Raw genomic sequence first — 15,223 nt, 5'->3', positions numbered from 1 at the left:
AGTACATAAATCTGGTGATTAAGCTTGATCTACAGATATAGTCCCTACACTGAAATGGATATATCACTGGGCAGTTGCCTCAATACAGCATAAATGCTGTTTTTTATATTTTGTTTCTTCACTATCTATCAGGAAGCACTTGTAACAATGGACTTTACTTTACAACAATAGAACCAGTTGTTAACGATTTTGTTTCTGATGGCGGAACAGAGGAGACATCAGAAACAATGTGCAATGTATTTAACCTGGATGATGGAGTAAGGGGCTTTGCTCTTCTTACAAAGCATTTTGCAGGGCAGTTCACAGTGTGAAGAATGTCTGGTCAATACTATTTTTGAGAACAGGGCCTCTGAGGGAGTGTGGTGTTAACTGTGTAATTGAAGGTCTTGAACTAAGGCAGTAAAGAAGTATTATTCTATGATGTATGTGAAATTTAAGTGGAAGACAACATTCCCGATTACAGAACAAAACTGATCAAAAATGGACTAGTAAAGAAGATTGCAAGAGATGAAGAAAAGAGCGATAAGAATCTGGTAAGACATTTTCAGCCGCTGATTTGGATACGTACTGTACCATCATTGCTGGGAATGGGCTAAAACTCAAAGTGACCATATACCCATTAGAACAGGTACCAGCAAGTAGATGTATTATTCTGGCACTAGTTCTCTGATGGCCTGCTTATTATTTTCAGTTTTATTCAGAATGTTGACTTTTTCATTTTTTTAACCAAAAATAGTTTACAAGAGCATAATGTTTCCTGTTATCCAGATATTTAGATATTTCAGTTTTTAATCAAAGATGAGCACTAAATGCAATGAAACAAAAAACCCTAAAAATGTCATCTTCACACCATTTATTCATTAATAGGAAGAAGAGAAAAAGCTATTTTGCAGATATGACATTTATTAAAGTGTATTAGTTATCTTATTGAGTTTTCTTCTTCCCACAGTGTGACAATTTAGTTCTTGCCTGTAAGTGCCCCACTATGTAATACTTAGTGGTTTAGTATAAATTATAAAGCAAAGGCAAAATTTATCTGAGCTATTTATGGGAAATTGTGATTTCCTTCTTAGTGTTCTGAAAGTAAAATGGTTTAATGGTACACATTTCAGTTCCAGTGCCATCTGATGCTATAAAGATTTATACACAAATTGTTCAAATGTGCTCAACAGCATTGAAAGACAAAATTGATAAATAAATGAAACTGAAAAGAAATTCAATTGTGTTTTTTTTTCTCTTTTTCTTCAGATCTGCTGCTCTATTGACTGGACTGTAATGTAGTTTGGCTAATTGAAGGATTTTTTCTGTTTGCTACGGTGTAGTTATTTTTTTATGTGGTGTTTTTCACTTAAATAGTCAGCAGCTATAAACACTCCCAATTATAGTTTGGACAATGGAGTGAGTCATTAATTTTTGTTTAAATTAAAGTTACGGGTAATAAAGTAGTCAGTACTTTGCATTATTTTCAGAAATGTTTTTTTTGCTCATTGCAGCAGTCTAAATTAAGGAAACTAATAAGCCTACCTTCATTTAGTGTTCCTTCCATTTTCTTTGGCACTAAATAATACTATATTCTTAGAGAACAAATTACTGAACCTCAGTGAGTTAACTCACGTTGGTGAGTTTACCCTTAATTCCTGAATAGAAGACTGCAGAAGGTCTGAATACCTACAATACTACAGTTATGGAGACATCATTATTGTCTCTTATAAACACTGATACACTATTTAAACTGTTATACAGTGTATATGGGTGGGCTCCATTAATCAGGAGGGGCCATAGAGCTGCACTGTGAGTTCCTGGTGTAGATTGAACGCATGCCAGGATTTACAGGAGTTTCACAGCTGGAACTCCTGACAGAGACGGCTTCACAAGTCTCTGTGGCAGACTAGAATAAAATGCAAAGAAGTGAGAGAGGCTCAGAACAAGGGATTCAATGTAAAGAAGTCCATAATTTTTTTGTGGTGCCATAGTGTGGCGACAGACATTATTGTGCCATAGATAAAGCCATCATCTGGGTGAACTCTGTCTACACAGAAAGTACTTCAGGGAAAGCTAGAGTAATGTTGATGCTGAAAAGAGTGTTAGTGGGATAGTAGGGAGCACTCACCTTGCAGTCTATGTTGGTTTTAATGTTCCAGTATTGTGATGGGGACACTATACTGTAAAAAAGGGCTCGAACTTTTGGATGAGATTTAAAACCGAGATCCTGACTATCCATGGACATTAAAAATCCTAGGGTGTTTTTCAAAAAGAGTAGGGGTGTTACCCTGGTGCCTTGACAAAATTTCCTCCAGGCCTTTACCAATCCTTACAATCCCTATCTATGAAATGGCTTTACAATGCTGTTGTCCTCCCCACTGATAGCTGATGTGTGGTGAGTGTACTGGCACAATATGGCTGCCGTCGCATCATCCAGGTGGTGTTGCACATTGGTGGTGGTGGAGGGGAGTCCCCACTACCTGTAAAGCACTAGGAGTGGAGTGTCCAGAAACTACCTGTAAAGCACTGTAAGAGTAAGGAATTATTATAATTATTATTATTAGATCTCACAGCACTTCTGTAATCAGCATTGATGTTTTGTCATTGCCTTAATGAACAAGAGGCTATAAAATCTGACTTAAATCAAACCTTTTTAATAATATGCCATTTTTAAAACAATTTTCTGTCATTCTATATTGTTAAACATGCTTCCTCATGACGTGTTTTAGAATAGAACATTGGGGAATGTTAGCAACCCAATAAATTGAGGCTACAATAAACTCCCGTTAAAAGAGTTGTTTGTTAATGTGAATAATGGTGAAAAATGTAAACAAATTTGAGCTTGTATTTTTAGCTTTAGTAAGGGAGCTCTGTGTTGTGTTTCATGTAAACTTCAGAGAACTAATTAAAATAACCTTGACCATCGGCTACTTATTTTTTCTCCTCAGACTAAGTTGTCTCATCAATATTGATTTAGGTAAGCCCATCTGGCTAGGTTCACTTTTAAAAGCTTCCAGTCCCCTTCCATTGACAGCTACTCCATGATTTCAGTAAATCTTTTAAACTTGTCCATCTGTGAACAATAAAGAAAGACCTATCAAAGTCTATTGAAGCAAGTTAGGATAAGGAGGAAGATGAGGTTTCAGGACCATGGAAAGCAGCTCAATGAATCACATGTTTGTAGGTGTTCATTCGTATACTATACCAGTGCTGTTATGTAAGTTATTAAGAATGCTTTGATACAATTTTGAATGCAAAAAATTCAACTTTGACATTAAGAGGTCAAAGACATCTTAGATTAGCCAATTGTGTCCTATGGTAGTTAGTTCAAGAAATCATTAGACATACAATGAAATGTAGGATCAATGTCTTTTTGAGACCTTGCTGTTTGATAAAAACAAGGTTTCTTCTGCTGATTTTTAGCTTTGTGTTAGATCATTTGAAATAGTGTGTGCAATTAAATCTTAAAGTTTCTGTCGAATAAAAAACATTGAATGGATTTTTTGGGATTTAAAAGAAAAGCACAGTTGAAGAAAGGTTTAGACCCTTATAAAAGGTATTCTTTTATAAGAAACCATGAAATGCCCTTTTTAGTGTTAACACAGAGTTACTATCAACATTAATACAACGTAATCCTAAACATGTGTGTTGTTTAGTCTAATTGAAACACTCATCTTAAAGCTACAGATAAATAAAATAAAAAACAGATAAATAAAAGTCAAACAAAATAAATATGTAATGCCGTCTGGCGTTTAAAATTACTGTAGATGTTAAAATATGAAGCAGCAGGTGGAATGCAAGACAGACTCATTGGTGACATTTCTCTATACTCACAGAAGGAGAAAGCTAACGTCAACATTATAATGAAGAATCACGGACTTTTTTCTGACAGTTTTAAAATGTTTTTAGCAGTACATATGAAATATTATGTAATTAGGTTTTTTTGTATCACTACATAATAGTGAGAACCCTAATTTCATTTGCATGATGATGACGACGATTAAATAAATTTTACTCTGGAGCTTTGTAACTATTAAGTCTCAGTACGTTGTTACTCGTATTTAGGACGTTTTGTATCACCTTAAAACAGCAGCCAATTCACTCAATATTCATCATGAATTTGGAGCAGCTGTCACCATTTGATTAAAATTGTTTGTTATCAGAATGTTTAAGGAACTCTGAAGAAGTACCTGAGTATCCAAGTCTTATTGATGCGTGCTATTCAAAGTTCATTCTGGATTATAGTGTTACCAACTATCACGGTTTCCAGTGAAGTATTGCTGTAGTCCGATTTATTGTAAAATGGAGGAAATTGATTTTAAAAATCTCTTAATATGTATTCAAAATATTTCACTAATACTTTAAACATGTTATCATATTATTTACTTTATCACCTATCACAATTATGCGGGTATCACTTGAACTGTATACAGTATATACAGTAGACTAGTGACCAGTACACCTGGTGACAGCTTAGCATTAAAAACACAGAAGCAGAATTCAAATTGCCATCGAACATATGCTTGTAGTTTTGCATGTTAATAATTTTTAATTGATAATTACATAAATCACCAGCCTCCGTTCTATAATTTCGTAAAAACGGTCCTTGATGTTACCAATAAAGATAATACAATGATACGAAGAATAAAACGCACCTTTTTCTGTTCTTACAAAATCGCAGTGATTAAGACCCCTTGCGAAACCAAAGTTTATTTTAAAAGCATGTGTAATGTGACAATGCTTGACAGGAAACGTCCTTATGGTGATCATTAATATGAAGTTTAAAGCTACCAGCAGTATAGAACACTAGTTACAGACTTTTTGTAAGAGTTCTATCTCATCTGCTATTATTCACATTTTAACTTTTTTTCCCCAAAAAGAGTGATATCCAAAGTTTGTTGGAGACAAGTTTATAATTATATTAACTATTTTTTTGCTTACGGAAACCACCGATATTAAGAACTTAAATTGCTTCAGTTACTTTTACATGTGTTCTTCCAAATTACAGCATGGTTTCGCATACCACGATACTTCACTGATTTTATTTCACAGCTTTGAAATTTTCTGAATTGCACTCATTTTTTAACAATGTGAAAACGCTGAACTTCTATTTAACAATTATCTACATAGAAACTGATGAACATGAAACAAATAGTAAACACGGCAACGCTTATTTGAACATTATAGGCTATAAACTTAACACACAGTGCAACAATTCCTTAAGTGCGTTTTGCAGTTCTCCATATTATTTTCTTAAACGCTTTTCGAAAGTCCCTGTTAAAAATTGTATAAATAATAGGGTTAACGGAACTGTTACAATACCCAATCCAGAAAAAAAGATTAAATAGTGCATCTGGAACATTGCAACTTTCTCCACATATTGCTTTTAAACTGTAGGTAAAGAAAAAGGGAAACCAGCACAGTACGAAGACTCCCATAACTACAGCCAGCACAAAAGTGAATCTTTTCTCTCGTAGCTGTGCCACCTTAGTCTTAGAAATCGATTGCTGTCTCATTTTTTGCTCACTGAAGAGCTGAGAAGCTCTGTTCGAAGCCCAGGAAAGACGATTGTTCTGTTTGGGACAACAATCTGAACCCTCAGTGTTCCTCTTTTTGGAGAAACGAGAATTCCTTGGTTTGTTATCCGAAGCAAAGCTCTCCTCTAAATCGATATCTTCAAGTTCCTCCTGCCTCTGGTTACTACCGGAGCTCTGACTGCTCGGGCTCTCCATTTCCAGTTTCTCCTTGTGTACAAAACATGTCTCAGACTGCGAGGGCTGCCTGTCCATTCCATTTTTTGCAACAAAAACGGTCGAAGACCGCTGTTTGGCCACCCTATAAATTTTACAGTATACCAAAATCATTATTACGCAAGGAGCGAAGAAGGAGACTACACACGACGAAAGGATGTACCAGGTCTCGTCGTTCAGCAGGCACACTTGATCGTCCTGCTTTTTCATAATCAAAGGTGGGAAAGAGATGACAGCCGAAATGACCCAGACTACAGCTATCATAGATTTGATCCTTTTTGGGGTTCTTTTCAGATTGTAGCTGACAGCTTTAGTCACTGACCAGTACCTGTCCAAACTGATGGCACAGAGATGCACAATGGAGGACGTACAGAACAGAACATCCAAAGCCAGGTAAAAGGCGCACCAGGTACTGCCAAAGTACCAGTATCCCATCACCTCGTTGGCAAGTGAGAAAGGGATTACCAAGGTGGCCACCAGAATGTCCGCAGACGCGAGAGAAACCAAAAAGAGATTCTGAGGTGCCCGGAGTGCACGACTGGTGAACACTGCCACCACAACGAGAACATTTCCCACAATTGTTACCAGGATGATCACTGTCACCACTAAGATGATAAAAGCAGCTGCTGGCAATGAATGAGGGGATACCCTCGGAGTGGAGGTTGCATTGGCATCCTGCGAGGCATTAGATCCGCCTTGAGCCTGTTGGTTTATATCCATTCTGATGACATTTTCAGTCCAGAAGCTCCGATTCTTCAGTGCAGCTCCAGCAGCTCAATCCGAACACATTGAAGAGACTTTTAAAGAAATTGTGTTCATTTTAAATGTCAAATGCTCTTTGCTTGGCGGGTTAATTTCCTTATGATGAATTAGTGAATTTGATTAAAATATACAATTTAAAAATAAATATTAATATTGATTACGATGTCGAAATGAAGCCACAGATATAAATTTGCAACAATGGTAATGGTATCCTGTATGTTGCATCGAGGCTGCGGTCTGCGCAGTTTCGCAAGTTTTGGAAAAGAAAAAAGCTTCGCGTGCTTCAGTCCTCTTCTAAGTAATGCAATTCCAGCAACCGGATAACAGTTTTATCTTTGCTTTATCCCTCTTTTTCTTTCCCTGTGCTAATTTTTATCTTCCCGTTGTTTTATTCCACAAACATCCTGTTATTTAAAGGAGAGGAAATAAAAGCACATGGGGCTGTTTTCACTCTTAACCACATACTCCGCGTCTGTCAACTATATACAGTGCAGCCTTCCCAGAGAGGGGTAGAGTAGGTGACATCATCATTAAGACCAACCCATATCAAAACCTACTTAGCAGATGTACTGTAGCTGCAAGCGCCCTCAGAGTAACATTACGTATGAATCTCCACTGTTCGTAGGTTCAACCTAGTATATAATATAATAATCGGTGATTGCAGCGAGACACCTACAAAGTTGTTTTTCATTCGTTTTGATTTATCTAATTAATAATATTGCAATAAAGGAAAGTTGAAATGTTTTTCTAGAAGCCTTCCTGTTGTTCTTAACACAGCTGTTTTTTTATTTTAATCAGCTGTGTTTCATAACTATAGAGTTGTGACAGTAATTGTCTACCTTCATCCTAGGGATTCACCAGCTCAGACAGATAAACATCTCACAGTCTACAGCCTACAATATATATAATTCAGTTTTCCCTTATGATATATACTGTATATATACAGTATTACATTTGAAAAAAAGACAACATTTTTACTCATGTTAAACTCGCCATCTTTGTCCTATCCACGTGTATAAACGCTTAGACTGAAACCAGACGTTTTTATTAGATACATGAGGAAATCTATCGACTGCAAGCCATCTGATTTCCTGTCTTTATATTACTGATACAGAGTTACTCTCTAAGACAAAAAAAAAAAGCATATTCACCTTTATAATACAGTTTGCAGAACGAAATTAATACAGGTGTATCAGTAACAGCATGTCCCCTTAGGGTGAATTTTGTGAGAATTTAAGGGGATCACACTGACTTAAAAAAGAGTAGTGGAACGCTAGTTACAATTCATAGAGTGGCATTAAGAATAAGAATTAAGAATAAGGAATGAATCTGAGGGCATCTTCACTGATCATTTACATATAGAAGAAACTGGACTTTACCTTACATTATTCATATTCACCTTGATTATGGTTTTGGAATTGGGTTTTATCACTATTTCCAAATTGAAATCTGTGCTACTGTATGTAGGGAAGGTGAAGAGATAAATAATAACACACCCAATCTGCAGTAAGAATTTAATTTGTCTCTCTAAGGAAGGTACGAAATCTAAATGAAAAACATCACAAAATCAACAATTGAATTTGACAGGCTGTCAGAGTGTAACACAAAGTAAGATTTCTGCTCATTTAGAGGGGTGTCAGTGAGTGGTTGTGATTTTCTAATGAATGTTAAAAAAAATCAAGTAAAAAGCCTCACATTCATTAAACGTATGACCCAGTCTCATAAATGTACTGGTCATTTTTGTTTATGACTAGGTAAATTAATAGCTTGCAAATTTACGGAACTAGCTAGTTTGTTTGCCAGCTATACCAGAACCAACGTGTAGATCAGTGAAAGAAATGGTTGTACTCCACTAATTACTGTACATTACCTCACTTTGGGTTTTTACGCCTTACCAGTACCCTCGGCTTCTTGACAATTCACCAATTTTTAATCCAAGCACACACATTCCCTTGAAAGACTACTGTCCGCAAATTGAGATTTAATTTTTCACAAATATCTAATAAAGTAATCTGAAGCTGTATCACGTGTACTGTTTATATCCATTATCACCACTGTTTGTTCAAAGAGAACACAGCATTGCTAGTTTCCACTAGCCAGTTAGTTCATCACAAAATATCCTTTATAAATCTTTCTTGCTTCTCAAATATTCTTCTTGTTTTACTAGACTATTTTCTTTTATATTTAGTGGTATTTCTAAACATCACTTACTGTATATAAACGGATTGTAAGAGTTGCTGGTATATAATCACTTGCTTCACTTGTCACACTTTTTATCCATGCGGACTACAATAGCAATTTTCCAGTCAGTGGTATAACCCCTGTCTCAAGCAACTGCTGGAAGAGTTTTGTTAATTGCCTAAGGATAACATCTCTTTATTCCATAAGTAGAAATGATAGAAAAGCATCCAGCCCTAGTGATTTGCTTATCTTAAGTGTTTCTAGTACCCGCATCTCTCTCTACATCTTCTATGCTGCTATTGTTTATTACAGTACTTTACAGTACTGTGTTTGTTCAACCTTCAGGCATGTTGTCTTCACTTAATACCTTACTTTCTCTAAGGCACATGAGATAAGGAGAAGTTTCAATTCATTACCTTATTTACTGAGATCTCTTTGAAAAATAATACAGTGCAACATTATATACAGTGCCCTGTTGATTTATTCATACAGTACCTACTGTATGATGAAGCAGGAATGATGCATATAAAATAACGGAGTGATTTATAGATCGGACAATGTTACCTCCATAAAATAATGTAAAAAAATGGTATATGGTAATCTTAACAGCATTGCACAGAACAAAGTCATATTTGTTGTTAATAAGTAAATTCCAGAAAATGTGAGGGTCAAATTTATTTACACCTCTGTAGGCAGTATTTTGTAAATCCTCCTCAAGCAGGGATTAAATTAGATGCCTGCTGTAGTGTGCTATGAGCTTCTGGCACTTCACAGGAAGGATTTATGAACATTCCCCCATGAAATCCTTCATGACGTCTTTCGGACTCCTTTGGTTTCCATTAGTGAACTGTCATCTTGAGTTAGAATCACAAATGTTCTGTTGGACTGAGGTGTGGAGATTGAAATGGCCAGTCAAGAACATTCATTTTGTATGTGGTTAACCATCCTTTTGCTGATTTGGATCTATACTTTGGATCATACTCATGCTGGGATGTCCACTTTTGGCCAAGCTTGAGCTTCGCGGCAGAAGAATCAGACATCTGGTCAAAACCCATGTTGGAGTTCATGATTTCAACTGGACTGACAATGGCTCCAGGAAGTTTATGTGCAAAACTACCCCAAAACATAATTGACAACCCCACAATATTTCACAAGTGAGTGGTTGTCCAACCTACACTTCATGATTTAAGCTCATCGGAATGTTGATGAAGGTGTCTTGTCAATAAAGCTCAATTTTGATTCCTTGTGACAATAAGAGGTTGCTTTAATTAATTCAGATGTTTATTGTCAAGCCTGAGACACAACTTCCTGAAGTTCATCATCAGAAAGAGGCATCTTTCTTGAAACCCAGCTTCTAATACCATGACGTCATGCAGGTGAATGGGAGTTTTCAACACTCTGTAACCTGAAGATGCATTTGAAGATTGGAGATCTCCAAGTGTGGCCTTTGGATTTATGGTTGTCTCCCAAACTTGCTACCATAGTAGCAAGATATACAGTACTTGTAACCTATTCATATAACTTTTGAAACTATACCATAGAGCCTTAAATTTCCTAATGTGAACACAAAAGTAGAAAGTGGTAGATTTGTTTTTTTCTTGGTTCTTTTCTAGTCATCCCCCAAAGTGGATGTTACAATATGACCATTTGCTTGCAGAGGTGACCTCTGACCTCAACCCCGATGACGCATGCTGCTACTGAATGTTTTATTTGTATCACCTCTTTTTATACCCTAGGGAAACAGGAAAATCAGAGGCGTGTTGAATTTTGTTTAAAAGAATACAGATGTGTGAATAAATGTGACCCTATTGTTTGGAATCCACTTAATTATTTATGACATACAGTATATGACTTTACTCTGTGAAAAGCTATTAAAATCACAATATAACATCATTATAAATTTAAGTGAGACACATTACTCAATCCATAACTCTTTGTGCTTTATGATGCTTTTTTATTTCACTAGGGGAATGAATAAATCTGGAGGGCACTATATATTTATATATATGTCACATATTTTCCACAATTATAGTCTAGTTTGAATTTAAAGAACGAATGTTGATAGCTCTTTTCCACAGGTCTTTTAAAGGGTAATTATTTGACAGAAGCAAAAAAAAGTCCCAAAAACGTTACAAATGCTTCTTAAGAACAATAAATCACACAATATAAAAAAGAAGGTCAGTGTTTTTTGCCTTTTCTTTTATATGTGAGTATATTTATTCTATGAAATTGAGTCTGGGATGGGTCCTTATTTAGATAATTCCTGTACACCATTTTAAACCAAGTCTTTCAATTATTCTTCTTTTGATAATGATGTGTATATGCAGTTTTTAATTATGACAAAAGCTGTGCTCTCATGACTATTTCCATTGCATATTACCCAATAAAGACATTTTGAGTTACAATGTGAAGTTTATGTCTTTAAAACTAAAGGACTGTAAGGTTGTTTTGTGTTTCCCAAAACATACAGTTTTGTTCCTAATAGTTGAGTGCTTTGATAGTTTCCTAAAATTTGGGACAGTGGAACAGTACACACTACCATCTGCTCGAATGCTGTATTAGTATTCTCCAGTTCCAAACTCATGTGAAGAATGGTATTCTGTACAAAATAATTCTTGTGCAATCTGTTCGTGAATTACATTTACTTACCTTCCATCTGCCAGAGGTGCAACTGAACCTAGACCATAAATAATCCAAATTCCTAGGCTGAATATGAATAAAAAGTGTTAAGCTGCTGCTGTCTTGTTATTAGTGTGCTTTCTTCAGAAAATGACAATGGGAGAAATCTGAAAAATAAATTATTTAAATTATTTTTCATGAATTATCTTGCTAACCGCAGAATTTTCCAAATGTGCCAAATAAAACTAGGTATTTAAACATTTATTTTTCTTTTAAAGCTCTCGGTTGTTGGTCTACTTTCTCTGCATTCCCTAATTTCTCTTTGGCATTTTCAATTAACACAGCCCTGAAATTAATTTAAAAGTTTAGTTTCCACTAGATCACTAGGTTTCCCTTTGTTTCACAAATGAAATTATTTGAATTTGAACAAGTCAAAGAATGCAGATACTGTATAATGCATGGGGGACATGCAAACCTTATTCCTGTCATCAACTTCTTCATACAGAAAAGTAGTGTGTCAGAATCAGCTTAACCGCCATGTCAATTAAACTAAAACTTGGAATATTTCGAAATAAAGTTCAAATGATTCACTAATGGTATTTACATCAGAATCCTCTTGAGCTAGAGACAGCTTAGCATGTGAAAACACGTAACTGTCACTGTGAGGTTTAAGGCAGGAACCTGTCAGGTAAAAAGACATAGCAGTTCCTCTTTTAAATGCAAGAGGATTATTCTACCAGTGATTCAGGCAATTATTTTTCCAGACACAGAACAGAATCCACACATTTCTAAAGGAGATTTAAAAAGCCAGAGGTTTTCAAATGCTGTTAGCCATTACTTTTTAAAATGATATCCAGATATAGTATGTCCGTGTTATTGTCAGAACTTTCATTCTGCTTAATACTGCATTCTTCACCAGATATTTTGCTTCCTATTAAGCAGTTGACAGCAACACTACACACACTAAATGCTTCCTTTCTCTCACTCTACTGGTGTACCCCAGGGGTCTCTCCTGCACTCTCACTACAATTCTCTCTCCATACCTGCTCCCTGGATCTCCTCAAAAATCTCTTTGTATCATTTTTATGCTGATGATACTCAAAGCATATTCCTTTTCTCTTCCCACTGATAGTTACATCTCCTCCCTCTACCTGTCTCTCAGCTATTCCATACTAGATGCACTTCCTTCATCTTAAACTCAACCGCTTGTCTTTTTTCTTTCCTCTTCTTCTCCTTTGGCAGACCTCTCCATCTATTTCCCTCTTGATTCAATTCATGTCAGCCCAGTCATCAGTTTATTACTTACATTTGATGTGACCTTTGTGTACATTCACCTGCATGACTGTGCCTTGTACATACAGTTGATACACATTTTCTCTCTTGTACATTGTCCTTCGTAAGCACATCAACTAAGCCAGCAAATGAATGTATGAAAGCACTGTAATAATTTTCCTGTGGTGACAACGTATTGGTATACCTTGAGTTCTTCAGGGAGAATCTATTCACTAGTTGACTTTACGTTGTCCGTACTGCTTTGTCAGTCAACAAAAGCTCATTGACAGCTACATTCCAATACAAGTGCTTGTATGAAAAGGCACAAATGTGCCTGTTTACTTCCATTCCATTAGTGTTATTTAATTCTAAAAGACCCATTGAGATGTACAGCATTAAAATAGAACATGGAAACAGAATAACTTTCATTTTAGTGCAGAAATTCAGTTTCTTATTAAAGCATTACATAGATACTGTAAGTGAATATTTCCATTTGACACCACTACTGACATTTCAGTCAAAAGGAGAATGAAGTTATGCAATGTTGTTTAGACAAACAAATAAGCTACTTTATTTCTGTTATATAAATGCATGTCATTATTAACTGAAAGTCATAAAGAAATTAATTAACTTCCAGTACATAGATAGAACTTTTCCTCACCCACAGAATACCCATACAAAATTATTTGCAAAGAAGCATACAGATGATGTTTTCTTTTCTGAAACTGTATTTGCTGTGATTTGATCTGTTAATTAACAGAAACTGTCTTATTCAGCTTTTAGAAAACTCGATCCAACAGAATCGTAATTTTAATATTTATTGTGCTGCAATAGCTTAGGCCCATAAAGCATATTTTTTATATTGTAACCTACAGTAACATTGCAACCTAACAATAGTCACTTTTCTGTAGTGTTTCACCACCGATTCTGAGTAAATGGGTCAGTTATTATGGAACAGCCTCCTGAAACAAGTGCAGACTGGTCTCTTTTGGTTTTTTTTCTCCAAGGAACAATTTAAATCCTCAGCACGCAAATGCAATTGATTTTTCTGGACTGGTCAATTGCTTTTATTATTTTCCCACAAGCCGACAATGGTGTGAGCAGATTTGCCTTTCATTTTTCTCCTGCAGCCTCGCCAGTTGCATCTATTATGTTTATGTAAGCCATAAGGAGGACTGATTCCCTCTTTGTTTTTCAAATCTGAGTCAGTGCGTTCATGTATGTTGCTCAATGCAGATGATTTGTTTTTTTCAGACTTCATTCATCATTAATGCTTTCATAAAACTGAAGGTGTCTTTAGTAACCTAATATTCTGGCTTGAAAGGCTATCACTCTCTCCAGTAATGCGCTCTTTTCCAACAGGCAAACCTCAATTTATTCCGTTTCTCCAACCTTAGCAATCTTATAGAAAACTGTTAGAGATGGAAAATTGTTTTATCTACAATGTGTGGATTGCAGATAAAAATGCAGTCATCTCTTTCTCTTTCCCTGTGAACGCACACCATCTAAAACTATTATTCAGTGTTATTTTTGTGATGAGTTGTCTTTACATTCTGGCATGCTTGTCATTATAATCAAGACTGGGCTTGTACTTATTGGTGAAGAGGAATCGGTAGCTATTTACTAATGTTTCAGCTGTACAATCTCTGATTCATCCTGAAGCAAAAAGAATCGGGAGTGATCACTATTACTGTAAAAGTTACAAGTAATACCTAAGAAGAAAAAGTGTTCAGAGTGTCAAAAAAATGTTAAATAAAGAAAAATACTGTTAATGTATAAAAGAACTTCAACAAGAATATAACTAGAAACATAACATAGTAGAGGATGAGAGTATCAGCTAAACAATAGCAATTACTTGCATAGCTGTTATGTCTATCAAGGATTATTCATAAAGAGCTAAATTGTTATTGTAATTTGATATAGTTTCGTATGCAGCCTCTAAGAAGGTATTTTAAAGGCTGTATAAAACTTAATTAAAAACAAAAATTACAAGTTTTGCTCTCAATTACGGTTCAACTGCAGGTATTTATGCAAGAGTATACATACAAGATATAATGGCACACTGTCAATGACACAAGGTGCTGAATTGGGGAAAGGATGAGCATACTGATAAGTATGATTCACTGCACTGTTAATAAAGATCAGAACGTCAATGTGGAAGGTGTAACCCTGCATCATGTATATTTGTTACTGCATCTCATCTGCAATCTATTCTGTGAGTTATGAATCTTCAGTGTGTGAACTTCAACTGCAGTATTTTCTTATTTGTGGTAAACATCTTTTCCTTTCTAAAACTGATTAGTGTCAGATCGTGCTCTGTGCTGAGGAATGATTGGATTGAGCTCAATGTTCATTCAATTGCTAAACACTGAACAAAGTGGGTCATAATTAATATTACAAGGTATTTGAATATCTTTGTGGCTCATCGGCAGAACTGAGAATCTTACTGTCCCTGTGTTTTAGATCTCAAATTCTAAATATTACTGCTGGTGTCAGAGCACTGACCAACAGCAACAATCACGGGCCCAGGTGAACAGTAAGATGATGTTATCAAATGTGTTGCTCATCAGAGGAAATTAAAAGCTTACACAGGTGTAGATTACACCTCTGAAGTTCCATCCATCCATTTTCTAACCATTTTATCCTACACAGGGTTT

At 35.7% G+C, this 15,223-nt stretch overlaps 1 protein-coding gene across 1 annotated transcript; it reads right to left on the bottom strand.

The window, feature by feature from the left end:
* Positions 1–3,520: 3,520 nt before the first annotated feature.
* adra2db (adrenergic, alpha-2D-, receptor b) lies at positions 3,521–6,813 on the bottom strand. The gene has a single exon (XM_088933311.1). The coding sequence runs from the start codon at positions 6,450–6,452 to the stop codon at positions 5,202–5,204; it is 1,251 nt and encodes a 416-aa protein (XP_088789437.1). The 5' UTR covers positions 6,453–6,813; the 3' UTR covers positions 3,521–5,201.
* Between the last annotated feature and the right edge of the window lie 8,410 nt (positions 6,814–15,223).

The sequence above is a fragment of the Atractosteus spatula genome, chromosome 14, assembly GCF_055471065.1.
Source record: "Atractosteus spatula isolate fAtrSpa1 chromosome 14, fAtrSpa1.hap1, whole genome shotgun sequence".
NCBI lineage: Eukaryota > Metazoa > Chordata > Actinopteri > Semionotiformes > Lepisosteidae > Atractosteus > Atractosteus spatula.
The sequence above is the reverse complement of the archived record's forward strand: the minus strand, read 5'-3'. Positions and strand labels throughout refer to the sequence as shown.